The sequence below is a fragment of the Heteronotia binoei genome, chromosome 21 (assembly GCF_032191835.1).
Source record: "Heteronotia binoei isolate CCM8104 ecotype False Entrance Well chromosome 21, APGP_CSIRO_Hbin_v1, whole genome shotgun sequence".
Taxonomy (NCBI): Eukaryota; Metazoa; Chordata; class Lepidosauria; order Squamata; family Gekkonidae; genus Heteronotia; species Heteronotia binoei.
Genome location: NC_083243.1, coordinates 6,753,976 through 6,773,643, shown reverse-complemented (window position 1 = coordinate 6,773,643; position 19,668 = coordinate 6,753,976). Strand labels below are relative to the sequence as shown.

Here is a 19,668-nt window from a genome sequence, read left to right as displayed (position 1 = left end):
ACAGAGAGTTCCAACAATACGCTGTGGCTAATAGCCACTGGTGGACCTCTGCTCCATACGCTTATCTGCTCCCCTCTGGAAGCCGTCTATGCTTGTAGCCGCCGCCACTTCCTGTGGCAGCGAATTCCACGTGTGAATCACCCTTTGGGTGAAGAAGGACTTCCTTGTATCCGTTCTAGCCCGACTGCTCAGCAAAACCCCTGAGCGTCCACAAGCTCTTGTATCGTGAGTAAGGGAGAAAAGGACTTCTTTCTCTACCTTATGGTCTTTAAAAGTGCCCCACTGGACTTGAGCAAGGTTATTATCCGGCGAGGATTAAACCATGTTTGCATCCTGTGGTTTCTCAGGCATCCTCTGGGTCAAAAAGCTGGCATCTACATTTGTAAAAAATAAAGAACTAAGCGCAGTCACAAGGCTCCGGTTGTCGGCTTTTGCATCATCACAAGAGCTTTCCCCGTTTCAGTGGGAAACGTCACCCGTTTCTCAATTTCGGCTACGAGAAAGAGGAACGCTTCCCAGGGTTCCTTCCCTCCCCCCCCCCCCCCCCCCACCAATGGCTTTGTAGAGAAATGTAATCCAAGGCCAACATCCCTGAGGGTACAGGCCGTTAGGACAGACACCGAGGAGCAGCCGGTTAGATTCTGGAAATGCTGGGAGCATTCGTGGACGCACCGTCGGTCTCCCCGTTTCTTCCTTCTCCTCCCCCCCCCCCGCCAAAGCATTTGTGTCATCATCATGTGTGACATAACCCAAACACGTTGGAGGGGAGCTTCCCTCGACGGAGAAGCCTTTAAACCCGCTCAGCCGCATCGGCAGCAGCCGCTTTAGGTTGGGCAGAAAAGGGAAATTCACGCCGGGGACGCAAACAAAATCCAAACGTGGTTGGGGAGGTCCGATCTCGGGTCGCCCAAGGACTTGGTTCTTGGCCGAAAGCACAAAACAGCAAAGCCGATGCACACAGAGCAAGGGGAGGGGCAGGGGGGCGGCGGAGAGAGCGAAGGGGTTTGCCGCAGAGCTGTAAGGGGCGCAGTCTGGTTTGTCCTTTCTCTTCCCTGGATGGTTATTTGTTTTTCTCCTTATTTTTTTTTTTCGCATTTGGCGTTCGTCAGCCTGGAGACTCTGGCCCAACAGATGTTCTCCTGCTTCTTCCTCTGAGGTCAGTTCCAGAAGGAAATCCGCACAGCTCTCTGGGTGTGTCCTGAGAAAAAAAAGCCAGACGGTGCGGTGCCCACCGCGCGCTCCGTCCTCACTGCATGGTGCCCCGCGAATGGTAGAAGTCCGGGACGGGCAAGCCGGTATGGAGTGTCACCTGCAAACAGAGAAGACGACACTGGATTTATATTCTGCCCTCCGCTCTGAATCGGAAACTCGGAGCATCTCGCAGTCTCCTTTCTCTTCCTCCCCCACAACAGACACCCTGTGCAGTGGGAGGAGCTGAGAGAGCTCTGACAGAAGCTGCCCTTTCAAGGACAGAGTCTCAGAGCGGCTCACAATCTCCTTTCCCTTCCTCCCCCACAACAGACACCCTGTGAGGTGGGTGGGGCTGGAGAGGGCTCTCACAGCAGCTGCCCTTTCAAGGACAGAGTCTCAGAGCGGCTCACAACCTCCTTTCCCTTCCTCCCCAACAGACACCCTGTGAGGTGGGTGGGGCTGAGAGGGCTCTCCCAGCAGCTGCCCTTTCAAGGACAACCTCTGACAAAGCTATGGCTGACCCAAGGCCATTCCAGCAGCTGCAAGTGGAGGAGTGGGGAATCAAACCCGGTTCTTCCAGATAAGAGTCCGCGCACTTCACCACGACACCAAAGGTTGCACCGTTCAGTCTTGGGAGCATTTGAAAGCCCCTTTGCAATCACAATGCCTAATCATTTAGGGTTGGGAAATAGCAGGAGATTTGGGGGCGGAGCCTGAAGAGGGCAGGGCGTGGGAAGGGGAGGAGCTTCAACCGAGTATAATGTTAAACAGTCCACTTTCTAAAGAGGCCATTTTCTCCAGAGAAAATAACCTCCATTGCATGGAGATTGGTTGTAATCTTGGGAGATCTCCAGGCACTACCCGGAAACTGGCACCCCTACCTTCTCTAGCATTGATGAAGGGAGCTCTGACTCTCAAAAGCTTCTGCCCACAATATCTTGTTGGTCTCTGTGGTGTGACTGAACTCAAATATGGCTTTTCTGCTGCAAACCAGGAGGCTGGACTAGATTGACCCTCACTGGCCTGATTCAGCAGGGCACTTCTGATGTTCTTATGAAGGCCTCGGCCTCTATGCCCTGTTGTTGGCCCTCCAGAGGAACTAGCTGGCCACAGTGTATGAGACAGGAGGCTGGACTAGATGGACCCTGACTGGTCTGATCCAGCAGGCTGCTTCTGATGTTCTTATGAAGGCCTCGGCCTCTATGCCCTGTTTTTGGCCCTCCAGAGGAACTGGTTGACCACTGTGTGAGACAGGAGGCTGGACTAATTGGACCCTCACTGGTCTGATTCAGCAGGGCTCTTCTGATGTTCTCATGAAGTCCTCGGCCTCTCTGCCCTGTTGTTGCCCCTTCAGAGGAACTGGCTGGCCACTTTGGGAGACAGGAGGCTGGACTAGATGGACCCTCACCGGTCTGATCCAGCAGGCTCTTCTGATGTTCTCTCTGCCCTGTTGCTGACCCTCCAGGGTGAGACAGGAGGCTGAACTTGATGGACCCTCACTGGTCTGATCCAGCAGGGCTCTTCTGAGGTTTCTAATAGGCTTTCTACTCCCTAGGTGGGGATGGAGGAAGCCCAGCTTTCACAGGTTCCTGTCTGTTGTCTCTGCACCTTCTTGGCTTCTCCATCTCTCCCTACAGCTCTGAGTTCTAGTCCTTCTGCTCTGAACCGGATTTCCTCCCTCCAACATTGGATGGCGGCACACCCCCACTCCATAAATGACAGCCTCCACCTTCTCTCTTTGCAGCCCCGCCCCCCCCCCATCCCTCCCAGGCCTCACCTGGACATTTCTGTTCAGGCTGACGGCGGGGAAGAAGACGCCCTCCAGGTTCTCAAAGGCGACAGGCCCCTGCTGGTCTTCATTGATGGAGAAAGTCAAGGTCCTCCGGCTCAAGTCGAGCAAGACGCCCACCGTAGCCCCCTTGGTTATGCCTCCCTCGGTCCTGTCAAGGAAGAGAGCAAGTCAGAGCGTGAGCAAAACAGCCAAGGAAAGCGACTGGAAGGCGTTTTCTGTTGCAGAGCTCGCCAATGTATCCCGGCAACAGAGAAATGGGTTTGCACTGGTAGAATTCAGCTACGCACGGAGTATACCCTTATGCATGGCAGTAGCTTTTCCATCCCTGGGTGAGGGCTGTACCACCCTGGAGTCTCAAGCAACATGACTACTTTCCCTATGAAGAAAGGTTGAAACGCTTGGGGCTCTTTAGCTTGGAGAAACGTTGACTGCGGGGTGACATGAGAGAGGTCTACAAGATTATGCATGGGATGGAGAAGGTAGAGAAAGAAGTCCTTTTCTCCCTTTCTCACAATACAAGAACTCATGGGCATTCGATGAAATTGCTGAGCAGTCGGGTTAGAACGGATAAAAGAAGGTACTTCTTCACCCAAAGGGTGATTAACATGTGGAATTCACTGCCACAGGAGGTGGTGGCAGCTACAAGCACAGAAAGCTTCAAGAGGGGACTGAATAAAAATATGGAGCAGAGGTCCATCAGTGGCTATTAGCCACAGTGTGTGTGTGTGTGTGTGTGTGTGTGTGTGTGTGTGTGTGTGTGTAGGCCACAGAGTGTTGAACTGGATGGGCCATTGGCCTGATCCAACATGGCTTCTCTTATGTGTGACACAGAGTGTTGGACTGGATGGGCCATTGGCCTGATCCAACATAGCTTCTCTTATGTTCTTATGTGTGACACAGAGTCTTGGACTGGATGGGCCATTGGCCCGATCCAACATGGCTTCTCTTATGTTCTTATGTGTGACACAGAATGTTGGACTGGATGGGCCATTGGCCTGATCCAACATGGCTTCTCTTATGTTTTTTATGACTATATAATGAGGAAAACAGAAGGAAACCGCTAGATTCAAGTCCAATAATACCGCGGAGCCCAACCAAATTTTCGGGGTAGGGGCTTTCCAGTGCTCCCTTCGTCAGATACACCACTGTGGCCAGACGGTGGCTCTGGAGCCACATGTGGCTCTTTCACTCATATTGTGTGGCTCTCAAAGCCCCCACCGCCCCATTGGCCAGCCTGGAGAAGACATTTCTCTCTTTAAATCACTTCTCCAAGTTAAGCCTCATGGCGCAGTGTTAAAGCTGCAGTTCTGCAATCCTAAGCTCTGCTCACGACCTGAGTTCGATCCCCGGCAGAAGCTGGGTTTTCAGGTAGCCGGCTCGAGGTTGACTCAGCCTTCCATCCTTCCGAGGTCGGTAAAATGAGTCCCCAGCTTGCTGGTGGGAAAGCTTAGAGGACTGGGGAAGGCAATGGCAAACCACCCCATAAAAAGTCTGCCATGAAAACGTTGTGAAAGCAACATCACCCCAGAGTTGGAAATGACTGGTGCTGGCACAGGGGACCTTTCCTTTCCTTTTCCCAAGTCAAGGCATCCCACAGCTTGGAGAATGCATTTAAAGATAAAGTTGCTTTCTTTCTACCTCTCCCTCCCCCAACGTGATGGAGCATAAGTCCATCGGTGGCTTTAGGCACAGTATGTATATATATGTGTGTGTGTGTGTGTGTGTGTGTGTGTGTACACACACATATATTGGCCACTATGTGACACAGAGTGTTGGACTGGATGGGCCATTTACCTGATCCAACATGGCTTCTCTTATGTTCTTAACTATTTTCCTTCCTTCCTTCCTTCCTTCCTTCCTTCCTTCCTTCCTTCCTTCCTTCCTTCCTTCCTTCCTTCCTTCCTTCCTTCCTCCCTCCCTCCTCCCTTCCTTCCTTCTTCCTCCCTCCCTCCCCCCTTCCTCCCTCCCTCCCTTCCTTCCTTCCTCCCTCCCCCCTTCCTCTCTCCCTCCCTCCCCCCTTCCTTCCCTCCTTCCTTCCTCCCTTCCTTCCTTTCTCCCTTCCTTCCTCCTCCCTTCCTTCCTTTCTCTCTTCCTTTCTCTCCTCCTTTCTCCCTTCCTTCCTCCCTCCCTCCCTTCCTCCCTTCCTTTCTCTCTTCCTTCCTCCCTCCCTCCCTCCCTCCCTTCCTTCCTTTCTCCCTTCCTTCCTCCCTCCCTTCCTCTTCTCTCTTCCTTTCTCTCCTCCTTTCTCCTTCCTTCCTCCCTCCCTCCCTTCCTCCCTTCCTTTCTCCCTTTCCTCCCTTTCTCCCTTCCTTCCTTCCTTCCTTCCTTCCTTCCTTCCTCCCTCCCCCTCCCCTCCCTCCCTTCCTTCCTTCCTTCCTTCCTTCCTTCCTTCCTTCCTTCCTTCCTTCCTTCCTTCCTTCCTTCCTTCCTGTGTCTTTACTTCCAGCTCTTGCCTGACATTACCGATGTGGCTCTTACGTGAAACAATAGACCAGCTTGAGAATTGATTCCCAAAAGCTTATACCTCAAAAGTCTTGTTGGTCTCAAAGGTGCTAGCTGTCTATCGCAATGCGCACAGCTACCCTCCTGAAATGAAGGCCGATTCCCACTACCTTCTACCTCTCAAGCTCCTTTTTACCGTGCTTCCAGCCTATTTCCTTGGCATCAGCGATTTGCAACTGCCCCGGAGCTGCGACTTGCTCCGCCTCTTTCCCAAGCTCTCTTCGCGGCTTCAAAATGCAGTTTTCAGAGAATCCTACAGCCCCGGAGTTGGAAAGAGCGGGCAAAGTCTCTTCTCTTTACTCTGCTCTGGGAAGGCCTCACCTGGAAGCTAGTTTGCTCAGTTTTGGCACATTTTAAGAAGGATACAGACAAGCTGGAACGGGTCCAGAAGAGGGCGACAAAGATGGTGAGGGGTCTGGAGACCGAGTCCTATGAGGAAAGGTTGAAGGAGCTGGGGATGTTTTGCCTGGAGATGAGGCGGCTGAGAGGTGATACGATCACCATCTTCAAGTACTTGAAGGGCTGTCATCTAGAGGAGGTGCGGAATTGTTTTCTGTGGCCCCGGAAGGTAGGACCAGAACCAATGGATTGGGAATTAAATCAAGAGTTTCTGGCTCAACATTAGGAAGAAAGTCCTGACCATTAGAGCGATTCCTCAGTGGAACAGGCTTCCTTGGGAGATGGTGGGCTCTCCTTCCTTGGAGGTTTTTAAACAGAGGCTAGATGGCCATCTGACAGCAACGAAGATCCTGTGAATTTAGAGGAAGGCGTCTGTGGGTTTCCTGCATTGTGCAGGGGGTTGGACTAGATGACCCTGGAGATCCCTTCCAACTCTAGGATTCTATGACCGTTAGAGCGATTCCTCAGTGGAACAGGCTTCCTCGGGAGGTGGTGGGCTCTCCTTCCTTGGAGGTTTTGAAACAGAGGCTAGATGGCCATCTTACAGCAATGAAGATCCTGTGAATTTAGGGGGAGATGTTTGTGGGTTTCCTGTACTGGGCAGGGGGTTGGACTAGATGACCCTGGAGGTCTCCTCCAACTCTAGGATTCTATGATTCTATGACTGTTTGAGTGGTTCCTCAGTGGAACAGGCTTCCTTGGAGGTGGTAGGTTCTCCTTCCTTCACGGTTTTTAAACAGAAGCTGGATGGCCATCTGACAGCAATGAGGATTCTGTGAATTTAGGGGGAGGTATCTGTGAGTTTAGAGTGGTTCCTCAGTGGAACAGGCTTCCTTGGGAGGTGGTGGGCTCTCCTTCCTTGGAGGTTTTGAAACAGAGGCTAGATGGCCCATCTGACAGCAACGAAGATCCTGTGAATTTAGGGGGAGGTGTTTGTGTACCCAGCTTGCTGGGGGGAACTGTAGAACACTGCAGAAGGCAATGGCAAACCACCCCGTAAAAAGATTGGAGGCGGGCGAATGTTGTCCCCATCTTCAAGAAGGGGAAAAAAAGAGGATCCGGGTAACTGCCGACCTGTCAGCTTAACGTCTATACCTGGAAAAGTTTTAGAACAAATCATCAAACAGTCGGTCCTGGAACATTTAGAAAGAATGGATGTGATTACTAAGAGCCAGCATGGTTTTCTCAAGAACAAATCATGTCAGACTAGCCTGATCTCTTTTTTTTGAGAAAGTCACCACCTTGCTGGATCTGGGGAATGCTCTAGACATCATCTTGATTTCAGTAAGGCTTTTGATAAGGTTCCACATACTATCCTTGTTGACAAGTTGGTAAAATGTGGTTTTGGATCCTGTTACCGTTAGATCCGTTAGATACCGTTGACAGATCGCACCCAAAGAGTGCTTGTGAATGGTTCCTCATCCTTTTGGAGAGGAGTGACAAGTGGAGTCCCTCAAGGATCTGTCCTGGGACCTGTTTTGTTCAACATCTTTATCAATGATTTGGATGAGAGAATAGAGAGAATGCTTATTACATTTGCAGATGATACTAAATCGGGAGGGGTTGCAAACACAGAAGAGGGCAGAAACAGGATACAGCAGGGGGCGGCCAACGGTAGCTCTCCAGGTGTTTTTTTGCCTACAACTCCCATCAGCCCCAGCCATTGGCCATGCTGGCTGGGGCTGATGGGAGTTGTAGGCAAAAAAAACATCTGAAGAGCTACCGTTGGCCACCCCTGGGATACAGGATGACCCTGACAGGCTGGAAAACTGGGCTAAAACCAATAAAAAGAATATTAACAGGGATAAATGTAAAGTTCTGCATTTAGGTAGGAAAAATCCCATGCATGGCTATAGGATGGGGGAGACTTGTCCTTAGCAGTAGTCTGCGCGAAAAGAATCTCGGGGTCTTAGTGGACCATATGCTGAACATGAGTCAGCAGTGTGATGTGGTGGCTAAAAAGGCAAATGCAATTTTGGGCTGTATCAACAGAAGTCTAGTGTCCAGATCACGTGATGTTGATGGTATCACTTTACTCTGCTTTGGTAAGACCTCGCCTGGAGTCTTGTGTTCAGTTTTGGGCACCACATTTTAGGAAGGATAGAGACAAGTTGGAACAGGTCCAGAGGAGGGCGACGAAGATGGTGAGACCAAGTCCTATGAGGGAGGGTTGAAGGAGCTAGGCATTAGCCTGGAGAGGAGGCGGCTGAGAGGTGATAGGATCACCATCTTCAAGTCCTTGTAGGGCTGTCATATGGCCCCAGAAGGTAGGACCAGAATCATGGGTTGATATTAAATCAAAAGTGTTTCTGTTCAACATGAGGAAGAACTTCCTGACCGTTAGACCGATTCCTCCGTGGAACAGGCTTCCTCCTCGGGAGGTGGTGGGCTCTCCTTCCTTGGAGGTTTTTCAACAGGGGCTAGATGGCCATCTGACAGCGATGAGGATCCTGTGAATTTAGGGGGAGGTGTTTGTGAGTTTCCTGCATTGTGCAGGGGGTTGGACTAGATGACCCTGGAGGTCCCTTCCAACTCTAGGATTCTAGGGCTCTTCTGATGTTCTTCTCAGAGGAAGGCCTCAGCCTCTGACCTGTTGTTGGCCCTCCAGGCTGGCCACTGTGTGAGACAGGATGCGGGACTAGATGGACCCTCACTGGTCTGATCCAGCAGGGCTCTTCTTGTGTTCTAATGAAGGCCTCAGCCTCTCTGCCCTGTTGTTGGCCCTCCAGAGGAACTAGTTGGCCACTGTGTGAGACAAGAGGCTGGACTAGACGGACCCTCACTGGCCTGATCCAGCAGGGCTCTTCTGATGTTCTTCTCAGGGGGAGAACTCAGCCTCTCTGCCCTGTTGTGGCCCTCCAGAGGAACTAGTTGGCCACTGTGTGAGACAAGAGGCTGGACTAGACGGACCCTCACTGGCCTGATCCAGCAGGGCTCTTCTGATGTTCTTATGAAGGCCTCAGCCTCTCTGCCCTGTTGTTGGCCCTCCAGAGGAACTAGTTGGCCACTGTGTGAGACAAGAGGCTGGACTAGATGGACCCTCACTGGCCTGATCCAGCAGGGCTCTTCTGATGTTCTTCTGAAGGCCTCAGCCTCTATGCCTTGTTGTTGGCCCTCCAGAGGAACTGGCTGGCCCCTGTGTGAGACAAGAGGCTGGACTAGACGGACCCTCACTGGCCTGATCCAGCAGGGCTCTTCTGATGTTCTTCTCAGGGGGAGAACTCAGCCTCTCTGCCCTGTTGTTGGCCCTCCAGAGGAGCTGATTGGCCCCTGTGTGAGACAGGATGTGGGACTAGATGGACCCTCCCTGGTCTGATCCAGCAGGGCTCTTCTGATGTTCTTCTCAGGGGAAGGCCTCGGCCTCTCTGCCTTGTTGTTGGCTCTCCAGAGGAACTGGCTGTCCACTGTGTGAGACAAGAGGCTGGACTAGACGGACCCTCACTGGCCTGATCCAGCAGGGCTCTTCTGATGTTCTTATCAGGAGGAGAACTCAGCCTCTCAGCCCTGTTGTTGGCCCCTCCAGAGGAGCTGATTGGCCCCTGTGTGAGACGGGATGTGGGACTAGAAGGACTATTGGCCTGATCCAGCAGGGTTCTTCGGATGTTCTTATGAAGGCCTCGGCCCTCTATGCCGAACCAGCAGACCACCAGTGCGGTGTAGCAATTGTAGTCTCTGACTAGGATCTGGGAGACCCAAGTTTGAACCTCCACTCTGCCATGGAAGCCGGCTGGGAACCCTGAGCCAGTCACTCAGCCTAATCTGCCTCCCAGGGTTGCGACAATAATATGGAGGAGAATGTAAGCCCCTTGTGACCCCCATCGGGGAGAAACGCAGAGTATAAATCAGCAAACAAATAGTGAAATGAATGTTTTCCGCCTAGCTCCAGCCTATGAAGAGGGAGTAGATTATTTTTCTGTTGCGCAGCAGTGCCACCAGCTGGCCAGGAGCTAATATTACATCTACCAACTTGCAAAGGCTCAGGTGACATCGGAGAGCCCGATGGCTGCCAACTCCAGGCTGGGAAATTCCCAAAGATTTGAGGGTGGAGCTTGGGTTCAGGTTGGAGAAGGACCTCAGCGGCTGTCAACCTCCAGGCGGGGCCTGGGCATCTCCTGGAATTGCAACTGATTCCAGATGACAGAGATCAGTCCCCCCCACCCCCCCCACCCCGAGGAAGTGGCTGCTTGAGAGGGTGGTCCCTATGGCATTATGCCTTGCTGAGCTCCCTCCTCTCCCTAGGCACACCCTCTAAAAATTACAGGTATTTCTCAACTTGGAGTTGGCAACCCAAAGAATAATGCAACAAAGTAGCCATTTTCTCCAGGGGTTCTGATCCCTGTGACCTGGAAACCCATCTAGGGAGCCCTTCGGATTGCACTGTGGTCCAACAAGGAGCTGAGTGTGGCCTATTCCTTCACTTTGAGCAAGCTGTCACTCAAGGAGAGACGAGGTGACCTCCTGGATGGCTCATAAGAACATAAGAGAAGCCCCTGTTTGGATCAGGCCAATGGCCCATCCAGTCCAACACTCTGTGTCACATAAGAACATAAGAGAAGCCCTGTTGGATCAGGCCAGTGGCCCCTCCAGTCCAACCACTCTGTGTCACATAAGAGAAGCCATGTTGGATCAGGCCAGTGGCCCCTCCAGTCCAACACTCTGTGTCACATAAGAGAAGCCATGTTGGATCAGGCCAGTGGCCCATCCAGTCCAACACTCTGTGTCACACAGTGGCCAAAAAACCAGGCGCCATCAGGAGGTCCACCAGTGGGGCTAAAACCCTTCCACTGTGCCCCCCCCCAGCACCAAGAATACAGAGCATCCCTGCCCCAGACATAAGAACATCAGAGAAGCCATGTTGGATCAGGCCAATGGCCCATCCAGTCCAACACTCTGTGTCACACAGTGGCCAAAAAAAAACCAAGTGCCATCAGGAGGGTCCACCAGCAAGGCCAGAACTCCAGAAGCCCTCCCAATGTTGCCCCCCCAAGTACTAAGACTACAGAGCATCACTTGCCCAGATAGAGTGTTCCCTCTATATATTGTGGCTAATAGCGGCTGATGAACCTCTGCTCCAGATGTTTATCCCATCCCCTCATCAGAACATAAGAGAAGCCATATTGGATCAGGCCAATGGCCCATCCACTCCAACACTCTGTGTCTCACAGTGGCCAAGAAACTCAGGTGCCATCAGGAGGTCCACCAGTGGGGCTAGAAGTCCTCCCGCTGTTGCCCCCAGGCACCAAGAATACAGAGCATCAGGGCCTCATTGGTCATGCTGGCTGGGGCTGATGGGAGGTTGTAGGCAAAAAACATCTGGAGAGCTACCGTTGGCCACCCCTGCTCTAGAACTGAGGTTCCTAAACTTATTTAGCCTAACACCCCCCTTTTCAGAAAAAAAATTACTCAGCGCCCCCATGAAAATCTACCTTCAAGAAGTGGACTAAAAGATGCCGTGACATATTTGCACACAGAGTCAACCAAGCTGTTGTAAAAAAGACACTATGAAGCGTGCAATTCTAAAATTATTTTATAAAAATCAGCTATGGAAACATTCGCATTCACAGAGAATTTTTGAAATTTCAATTCCCGCTGACAAGGACAGGAGGCCATCTAGTTTAACAGGTATTTGACAGAAGATTTAGATGGGTTCAGCTAAATTGGTTGTTTTGTACCAACGATTGAACATAAGAGAAGCTATGTTGGATCAGACCAATGGCCCATCCAGTCTAACACTCTGTGTCCACATAAGAACATAAGAGAAGCCCTGTTGGATCAGGCCAATGGCCCATCCAGTCCAACACTCTGTGTCACATAAGAACATTAGAGAAGCCATGTTGGATCAGGCCAGTGGCCCCTCCAGTCTAACACTCTGTGTCACATAAGAACATAAGAGAAGCCATGTTGGATCAGGCCAATGGCCCATCAGTCCAACACTCTGTGTCACATAAGAACATAAGAGAAGCCATGTTGGATCAGGCCAGTGGCCCCTCCAGTCTAACACTCTGTGTCACATAAGAACATAAGAAAAGCCCTGTTGGATCAGGCCAATGGCCCATCCAGTCCAACACTCTGTGTCACATAAGAACATAAGAGAAGCCATGTTGGATCAGGCCAGTGGCCCATCCAGTCCAACACTCTGTGTCAAGAACCTAAGAGAAGCCATATTGGATGAGGCCAATGGCCCATCCAGTTCAACACTCTGTATCACATAAGAACCTAAGAGAAGCCATGTTGAATCAGACCAATGGCACATCCAGTCCAACACTCTGTGTCACATAAGAACATAAGAGAAGCCATGTTGGATTAGGCCAATGGCCCATCCAGTCCAACACTCTGTGTCACATAAGAAACCTAAGAGAAGCCATGTTGGATGAGGCCAATGGCCCATCCAGTCCAACACTCTGTGTCACATAAGAACATAAGAGAAGCCATGTTGGATGAGGCCAATGGCCCATCCACACACACACACTGTGGCTAATAGCCACTGATGGACCTCTGATCCATATTGGTTGCACAATTCTAGCAGTTTGACACCCAATCAGGGATATAAGTGGATTAGTAAAATATCAAAACTCAAGAAGAGGAACAGAAGGCCAGAGCCTAGGCAGAACCCCACGCGCACCCCGCCACCCCCCGTGTGCTCCTAAGGGGGGATATTCTTCGCATGCCGGTGATGATGTCATCACGCCAGCCAGCAGGCAAGCCCAGAGTCCCGGGTGATGCACACAAGCGCTGCCGCAATGCCGCTTTTCTTCACTGGGCAAACGTTGTCTGTGCTTGTCGGAGCCTTCAAAGGAAACCTCTAAAGAGTGCCCAGTTTTACTGCTGCCTGCTGTTTTCGGATTGAAAAGATTCCAATTAACAAAAGTAGAGGGTTCCTTTTTGTCTGCTACTTAGTGCGAATTCACCCAATTAGACTAGTAATGAGGATCAGAACTCTGTCCAAGTAAAATATAAGAAGGATGCAGTTTATTTTCAAGACAGAACAAGAAAAAGAGGTGTACAGACACACAAGCAACACAGAAACAAAAAACCTTCCTCGTCTATCCTAGCCAATACTTGTTACAGCTAGCAGCTTCTCAAGGTTGCTTGCAGTTGCACTCGTCAGCCCCAACTAGTGCAATGGGAAGGTGCCGCCACCCAGCCACTTTTAACCTGAAAGCAGCAGGCAGCAGTGAAATGGGGTGCTCTTTGGAGGCTTCCTTGGAAGCCTTCAACAAGCGCAGGCAACGTTTGCCCTGTGAAGAAAACCACCCAGGGCTCTTGGCTTGCCTGCTGGCTGGCACAATTGTGCCACATGGGAAGGGGAAGTAAGGGGGTGCCCAGCAGCACACCCTAGGTGGTTGCCTACCCTGCCTACTCCCATGTGCTGGCCCTGCAGAAGACACTGTGTCTGGGGCACTGCAGTTGGTTGAAATCAACGGAAGCAAGCAACTGGTAGCCAGAGGACTGTAAGAAGTTTGATGGTCTGCAGAAAACTTTGTGTGGAGAAAGCCACAGGTTGGAACTCTTCTGAGAGGTCTGTGCAATTGCCTCAATGCTCCCATTGTCCTGATTTAAACTGTGTTGTGTTGCTAAAGAGAAACTGCAAGCAACCTTGAGAAGCTGCTAGCTGTAACAAGTATTGGCTAGGATAGACTAGGAAGGTTTTTTGTTTCTGTGTTTCTTGTTTGTCTGTACACCGCTATTTTTTATTCTGTCTTGTAAATAAACTGCATCCTTCTTATATATTTTAATTGGACGGAGTTCTGGTCCTCATTACTAGTCTAATTGGGTGAATTCGCACTAAGTAGCAGACAAAAAGGAACCCTCTATTTCTGTTAATTGGAATTTTTCTCTAAATTAGAAATTCTGGACACAGAAACATGATGTTTTGACACCTCCCACCCTCTCCTCTCCTCTCCTCTCTTTATGCTTCCACCGCCCTCTTATTTTTATTCACCGCCCCCCAGTTGCACCCAAGGCTACTACCGCCCCCCCTGGATCGTTCCAGCGCCCCTCAGGGGGCTATATCGCCCACTTTGGGAAACACTGGTATAGAACCTACTGTAAGCTCTTGGAGGATTGGCTACATCAGGGGGCGTGGCCTAATACCGTGTTTCCCCCCAAAATAAGACACTGTCTTATATTTGTTTTTCCTCAAGAAGACACGCTAGGGCTTATTTTCAGGGGATGTCTTATTTTTTATTAAGTATGATACAACAATCTACATTTATTCAAATACAGTTGTAGCAGATAAAAGGTATTTCAGTCTTCCTTACCACTCTGCTCCGAAATGCAGGGCGTGGCTATGCAGATACGCTGCATAGCCACACCCATCACTAGGTCATTATCAGGGAAGGGCTTATATTTAACAAATGAATAGAAATCCCGCTAGGGCTTATTTTTTGGGTAGGTCTTATTTTCAGGGAAACAGGGTATGCAGAGGAGCTCCTGCTACAAAAAGAGCCCTGAGGGTGGGCGTGGCCCCCCCAGGCCCCACTGTAACTATTGTCCTGCCCCCGCCTGCTGGTCTTCTGGCTGGTGGTGGGGAAGAACCTACAAAACCGGAGGATCCCCCATCGGGTGCTAGGGGCCGGCAAGCCTAGCGTCAATCGGACAGGAGGGCCCGGGACCACGTACCTGTTGGTGTGGGAGTTGTTGTGCATGAACCAGCTCCGGTTATTGTCCACGTACATGGCCCAGGCCTTGTCATCCTTCCCCAGCATGACATCCTTGAGAACGTCAACACGAGCCACCCCGAAGGCGGGGTCCGGGTGGTTATCGTAGCGGTCAATCGACAGCTCCCAGTAGTGGAGCCCTTTGGAGAAGCCGGTCTTGCCCAGCACGACCCGGTCGTCGTAGCTGTTGCAAGTGACGGTCAGGTTGTCATTGGAGAAGATGATGTCAGAGTGGGCGGTGTTGGGATCGAAGGAGAACCAGGCCACTGGAAACATACACAAGGGGGGGGGCAGGCGAGTTAGTAGCAGGAAGGCAAATGGGGGATGCCCGGGAGGGATGGGAAGGTGGACGGGTGCACGTTGCCATGCAGGGAGGGGTGCCGGATAAGGCCCAGGCAGTTTGGGCTTTCAGAGCGCTTCTGGGAAAAGGGCAAGCAGCTGCGGTCAGCGACGTCAGTGTTCCCTCTAAGCTGAGTTCGTCTGAGCTAGCTCACGGTTTTTAGCCTCTGGATCGCACATTTTTGCCTTAGCGCAGGAAAAATGGCCCCAGGGCATACTAAGACCGATTCCCCACTAGGTTTGTTCCGACATCGGAGCTCCCCTCCCCCCCCCCCCCCCGACGCTTCCATCTGATTTCACACAAGCTGCCGTGCGGCTGTGACTCACCCCGCCTCTTTCCCGTGGCAAGCAAGGGTCTCTGAAAACTGGGTTCTGCTTGCCACGGGAAAGAGGTGGGGCGAGTCGCAGCCCCACAGCAGCCTGTGTGAAATCGGATGGAAGCGTTGCGGGGAGGGGAGAACTCTGACGCCGGAACAAGCCTAGGGGGGAATGGGTCTAATACTTATACTGGAGCTCAGAACTTGAATGTGAGAAGCTCACAAAGCAGAATTTCTGCGCACAAGACTCCAGAGCTTAGAGGGAGTATTGGCCAGCGTCAGCATACGGTGAGATGGGGCAGAGGGCAAAGGCCCCCCACATCCACACACCTGGCCTACTGTCTACCCTTCCCCCACCTGCAAATCAGGGCTCACCTACCCATGCTCCCAGCTAAATAGGAGCCCAGCAGGGCTTTTTTGGGTAGCAGGGACTCCTTTGCCTATTAGGCCGCACACCTCTGATGTAGCCAATCCTCCAAGAGCTTACAGGGCTCTTCATACAGGGACTACTGGAAGTTCCAGGAGGATTGGCTGCGTCAGGAGGGTGTGGCCTAATAGGCAAAGGAGCTTCTGCTAACATTCCACCTCTGTAGCCAATCCTCCAAGAGCTTACAGGGCTCTTCGTACAGGGCCTACTGGAAGCTCCAGGAGGATTGGCTGCGTCAGGAGGGTGTGGCCTAATAGGCAAAGGAGCTCCTGCTAACATTCCACCTCTGTAGCCAATCCTCCAAGAGCTTACAGGGCTCTTTGTACAGGGCCTCCTGGAAGTTCCAGGAGGATTGGCTGCGTCAGGAGGGTGTGGCCTAATAGGCAAAGGAGCTCCTGCTAACATTCCACCTCTGTAGCCAATCCTCCAAGAGCTTACAGGGCTCTTCGTACAGGGCCTACTGGAAGCTCCAGGAGGATTGGCTGCGTCAGGAGGGGGTGGCCTAATAGGCAAAGGAGCTCCTGCTAAAATTCCACCTCTGTAGCCAATCCTCCAAGAGCTTACAGGGCTCTTCGTACAAGGCCTCCTGGAAGCTCCAGGAGGATTGGCTGCGTCAGGGGGATGTGTGGTCTAAAAGGCAAAGGAGCTCCTGCTACAAAAAAAGCCCTTGCTGGGGAAGAGCATACAGGTTACGCGGGACCGTGGTGCTCCTGCCAGACACAGTGGCATCAACTATATGCATCGCCTGGTGCTCTTAGGCAAAGCGCGGGCAGCTGTGACTGCAGATGAAGGTTCACAAACAGGGGAAGGACACACAAGCACCTGGAGGGGGGCACAGGTTGGGAGGGGAGCGAGGTGCAACCAGTTCAGGCACAGAAGGGGCCCATGAGCACTCTCTGCCCGAGCCCCCCGTCCCCAACCTGGAACCAGCCTTACCAACTGGCCAATCCAAAGGGGGAACCACAGAAAAGCAGGCTTGGGGAGACGGCATGCAGGAGATCAGTCTAGCCTGGGGCCACCCATGTCAAGGCAAGAGAAGAACAGAGGTGGTTGGCCCTTGCTTGCCTCTGCGTAGCAATTCTGGACTTCCTTGGTGGTCTCCCATCCAAGTATGAACCAGAGCTGATCCTGCTTAGCTTCTGAGATCTGATGAGGTCGGGCTAGCCTGGGCCACCCAGGCCAAGGCAAGAGATGAACAGAGGTGGCTGGCCATTGCCTTCCTCTGCGCAGCAACCCTGGATTTCCTTGGTGGTCTCCCATCCAAGTACTAACCAGGGCTGACCCTGCTTAGCACCCAGGAGCTGATGATACTGGGCTACCCTGGGCCAACCAGGTCAAGGCAAGAGAAGAACAGAGGTGGTCTGCCTTGCCTGCCTCTGAGTAGCAACCCTGGACTTCCTTGGTGGTCTCCCATCCAAGTACTAACCGGGGCAGACCCTGCTTAGCTTCCAGGAGCTGATAATACTGGGCTAGCCTGGGCCACCCAGGCCAAGGCAAGAGAAGAGCAGAGGTGGTCTGCCCTTGCTTGCCTCTAACCTGATGAGATGGGGCTAGCCTGGGCCACCCAGGCCAAGGCAAGAGATGAACAGAGGTGCTTTGCCCTTGCCTGCCTCTGCGTAGCAACCCTAGACCTCCTTGGTGGTCTCCCATCCAAGTGCTAACCAGGTCTGATCCTGCTTAGCTTTTAGGATCTGATGAGGTCAGGCTAGCCTGGGTCATCTAGACCAAGGCAAGACATGAACAGAGATGGTTTGCCCTTGCCTGCCTCTGCGTAGCAACCCTAGACCTCCTTGGTGGTCTCCCATCCAAGTGCTAACCAGGTCTGATCCTGCTTAGCTTTTAGGATCTGATGAGGTCAGGCTAGCCTGGGTCATCTAGACCAAGGCAAGACATGAACAGAGGTGGTTTGCCCTTGCCTGCCTCTGCGTAGCAACCCTAGACCTCCTTGGTGGTCTCCCATCCAAGTGCTAACCAGGTCTGATCCTGCTTAGCTTTTAGGATCTGATGAGGTCAGGCTAGCCTGGGTCATCTAGACCAAGGCAAGACATGAACAGAGGTGGTTTGCCCTTGCCTGCCTCTGCGTAGCAACCCTAGACCTCCTTGGTGGTCTCCCATCCAAGTGCTAACCAGGTCTGATCCTGCTTAGCTTTTAGGATCTGATGAGGTCAGGCTAGCCTGGGTCATCTAGACCAAGGCAAGACATGAACAGAGGTGGTTTGCCCTTGCCTGCCTCTGCGTAGCAACCTAGACCTCCTTGGTGGTCTCCCATCCAAGTGCTAACCAGGTCTGATCCTGCTTAGCTTTTAGGATCTGATGAGGTCAGGCTAGCCTGGGTCATCTAGACCAAGGCAAGACATGAACAGAGGTGGTTTGCCCTTGCCTGCCTCTGCGTAGCAACCCTAGACCTCCTTGGTGGTCTCCCATCCAAGTATTAACCGGGGCAGACCCTGCTTAGCTTCCAGGATCTGATGAGGTCAGGCTAGCCTGGGCCACCCGGGCCAAGGCAAGAGATGAACAGAGGTGGTTTGCCCTTGCCTGCCTCTGCATAGCAACCCTAGACCTCCTTGGTGGTCTCCCATCCAAGTATTAACCGGGGCAGACCCTGCTTAGCTTCCAGGATCTGATGAGGTCAGGCTAGCCTGGGCCACCCGGGCGAAGGCAAGAGATGAATAGAGCTGGTTTCCCCTTGCCTGCCTCTGCGTAGCAACCCGGGACTTCGTTAGTGGGCTCCCATCCAAGTACTGACCCTGCTTAGCGTCTGAGATCCGAGGAGATGGGGCTATCCCATGTCATCCAGGGCAGGGTCCTCATATGTATATGATATCTAAAACAGGGGTTCCCGCTTGGAATGCTCTCTGCCCAAAGATTTCAGGTTTTCACGGCTGGTAACATCATTAGGGTTTGTGGAATCTTTCGGGCTCAAGTGCCGTGTTCTACTGGAGAAAGTTTTCCTTCCAGACGTTTCGTTCTCAGCTGCGGAGAACATCCTCAGTGGCGTTGCAGCCGCAGCAGGCGCTCAGACCTTCTTGGCTGCTGTGCATTGAGTGGGGCCAGGGCTGCTGGAGAGCTGCTATTTCTAGGCTGGAGGGGTGTGGTGAAAGGGCAATATTGCCTAGAAATAGCAGCTCTTCAGCAGCCCTGGCCCCACTCAATGCACAGCAGCCAAGAAGGTCTGAGCGCCTGCTCCGGCTGCAACGCCACTGAGGATGTTCTCCGCAGCTGAGAACGAAACGTCTGGAAGGAAAACTTTCTCCAGTAGAACACGGCACTTGAGCCCGAAAGATTCTACAAACCCTAATGCTCTCTGTCCGTTTCTAATACAGAAGAGGACGAAGGAGCCTCCATACAAGCCCTGAGGGGCCGTGGAGCTTCCCGAGAGCGATTTCAGGAAGTGCAAATTCCAGCTCCACAATTTTGATTGGGTGACAAGAATTAGCGCGGACAAGACACCGTCTTCTTGACACAAAAGGAGCACACTTCTTTGGCCATGCCACATGTATTTTTAAAAATAAATAAATAAAATAAACATCTCCAACCAGCCAGTATGATTTCCTGGCACCTCCACCCCACCCCACCCCAAACCACGAATTCAAGAATTTCCTACCTGCTACCAGTTTTTTAATATCGACTGTAGTCATTTCCCAGAGAGAGGCATGAAAGAAAAACACACAGGAAGCAAAATCGGGCATTATAAACAGGGGCTGACAAGACTGCCCGGCGGGTTGGACAGCGTTCATCCGGAGGCATGTCCGTCGCCCCACACAAAAAAAGCAGTACATCGTTTGGAGGTTCACAGAAACCCTGCACAGGTATACATAAAAACACACCTAAGACCACGTTCACGTGCGGCGATGGAAGAAAGAGGATGCACAAAGCCAAAAAGACTCATTCCAAAAAATGCACCCTTCTTTTTTCGAAAAAAAGAAAATAAAAGCCGAAGAAGAAGACAACATTGGAGTCTCAGAGCAGCTCACAATCTCCTTTATCTTCTTCCCCCACAACAGACACCCTGTGAGGTGGTGAGGCTGAGAGAGCTCTCCC

At 52.0% G+C, this 19,668-nt stretch overlaps 1 protein-coding gene across 9 annotated transcripts in view; it reads right to left on the bottom strand.

Moving 5' to 3' along the window:
* Nucleotides 1–1,141: 1,141 nt before the first annotated feature.
* TRIM9 (tripartite motif containing 9) overlaps nt 1,142–19,668 on the bottom strand; it is a 116,000-nt gene continuing 97,473 nt past the window's right edge. For 5 of the 9 annotated variants that reach the window (XM_060261168.1, XM_060261160.1, XM_060261164.1 and 2 more), the window contains 4 exons: nt 19,232–19,255; nt 14,507–14,810; nt 2,969–3,131; nt 1,142–1,309 (listed from right to left, as the gene is read on the bottom strand). In XM_060261168.1, coding sequence (XP_060117151.1) covers nt 1,247–1,309; nt 2,969–3,131; nt 14,507–14,810; nt 19,232–19,255 — 554 coding nt within the window. In that variant the 3' untranslated portion in view covers nt 1,142–1,246. The remainder of the gene's footprint in view (nt 1,310–2,968; nt 3,132–14,506; nt 14,811–19,231; nt 19,256–19,668) is intronic. The other 4 variants (XM_060261162.1, XM_060261165.1, XM_060261163.1 and 1 more) reach the window with 1 other exon arrangement.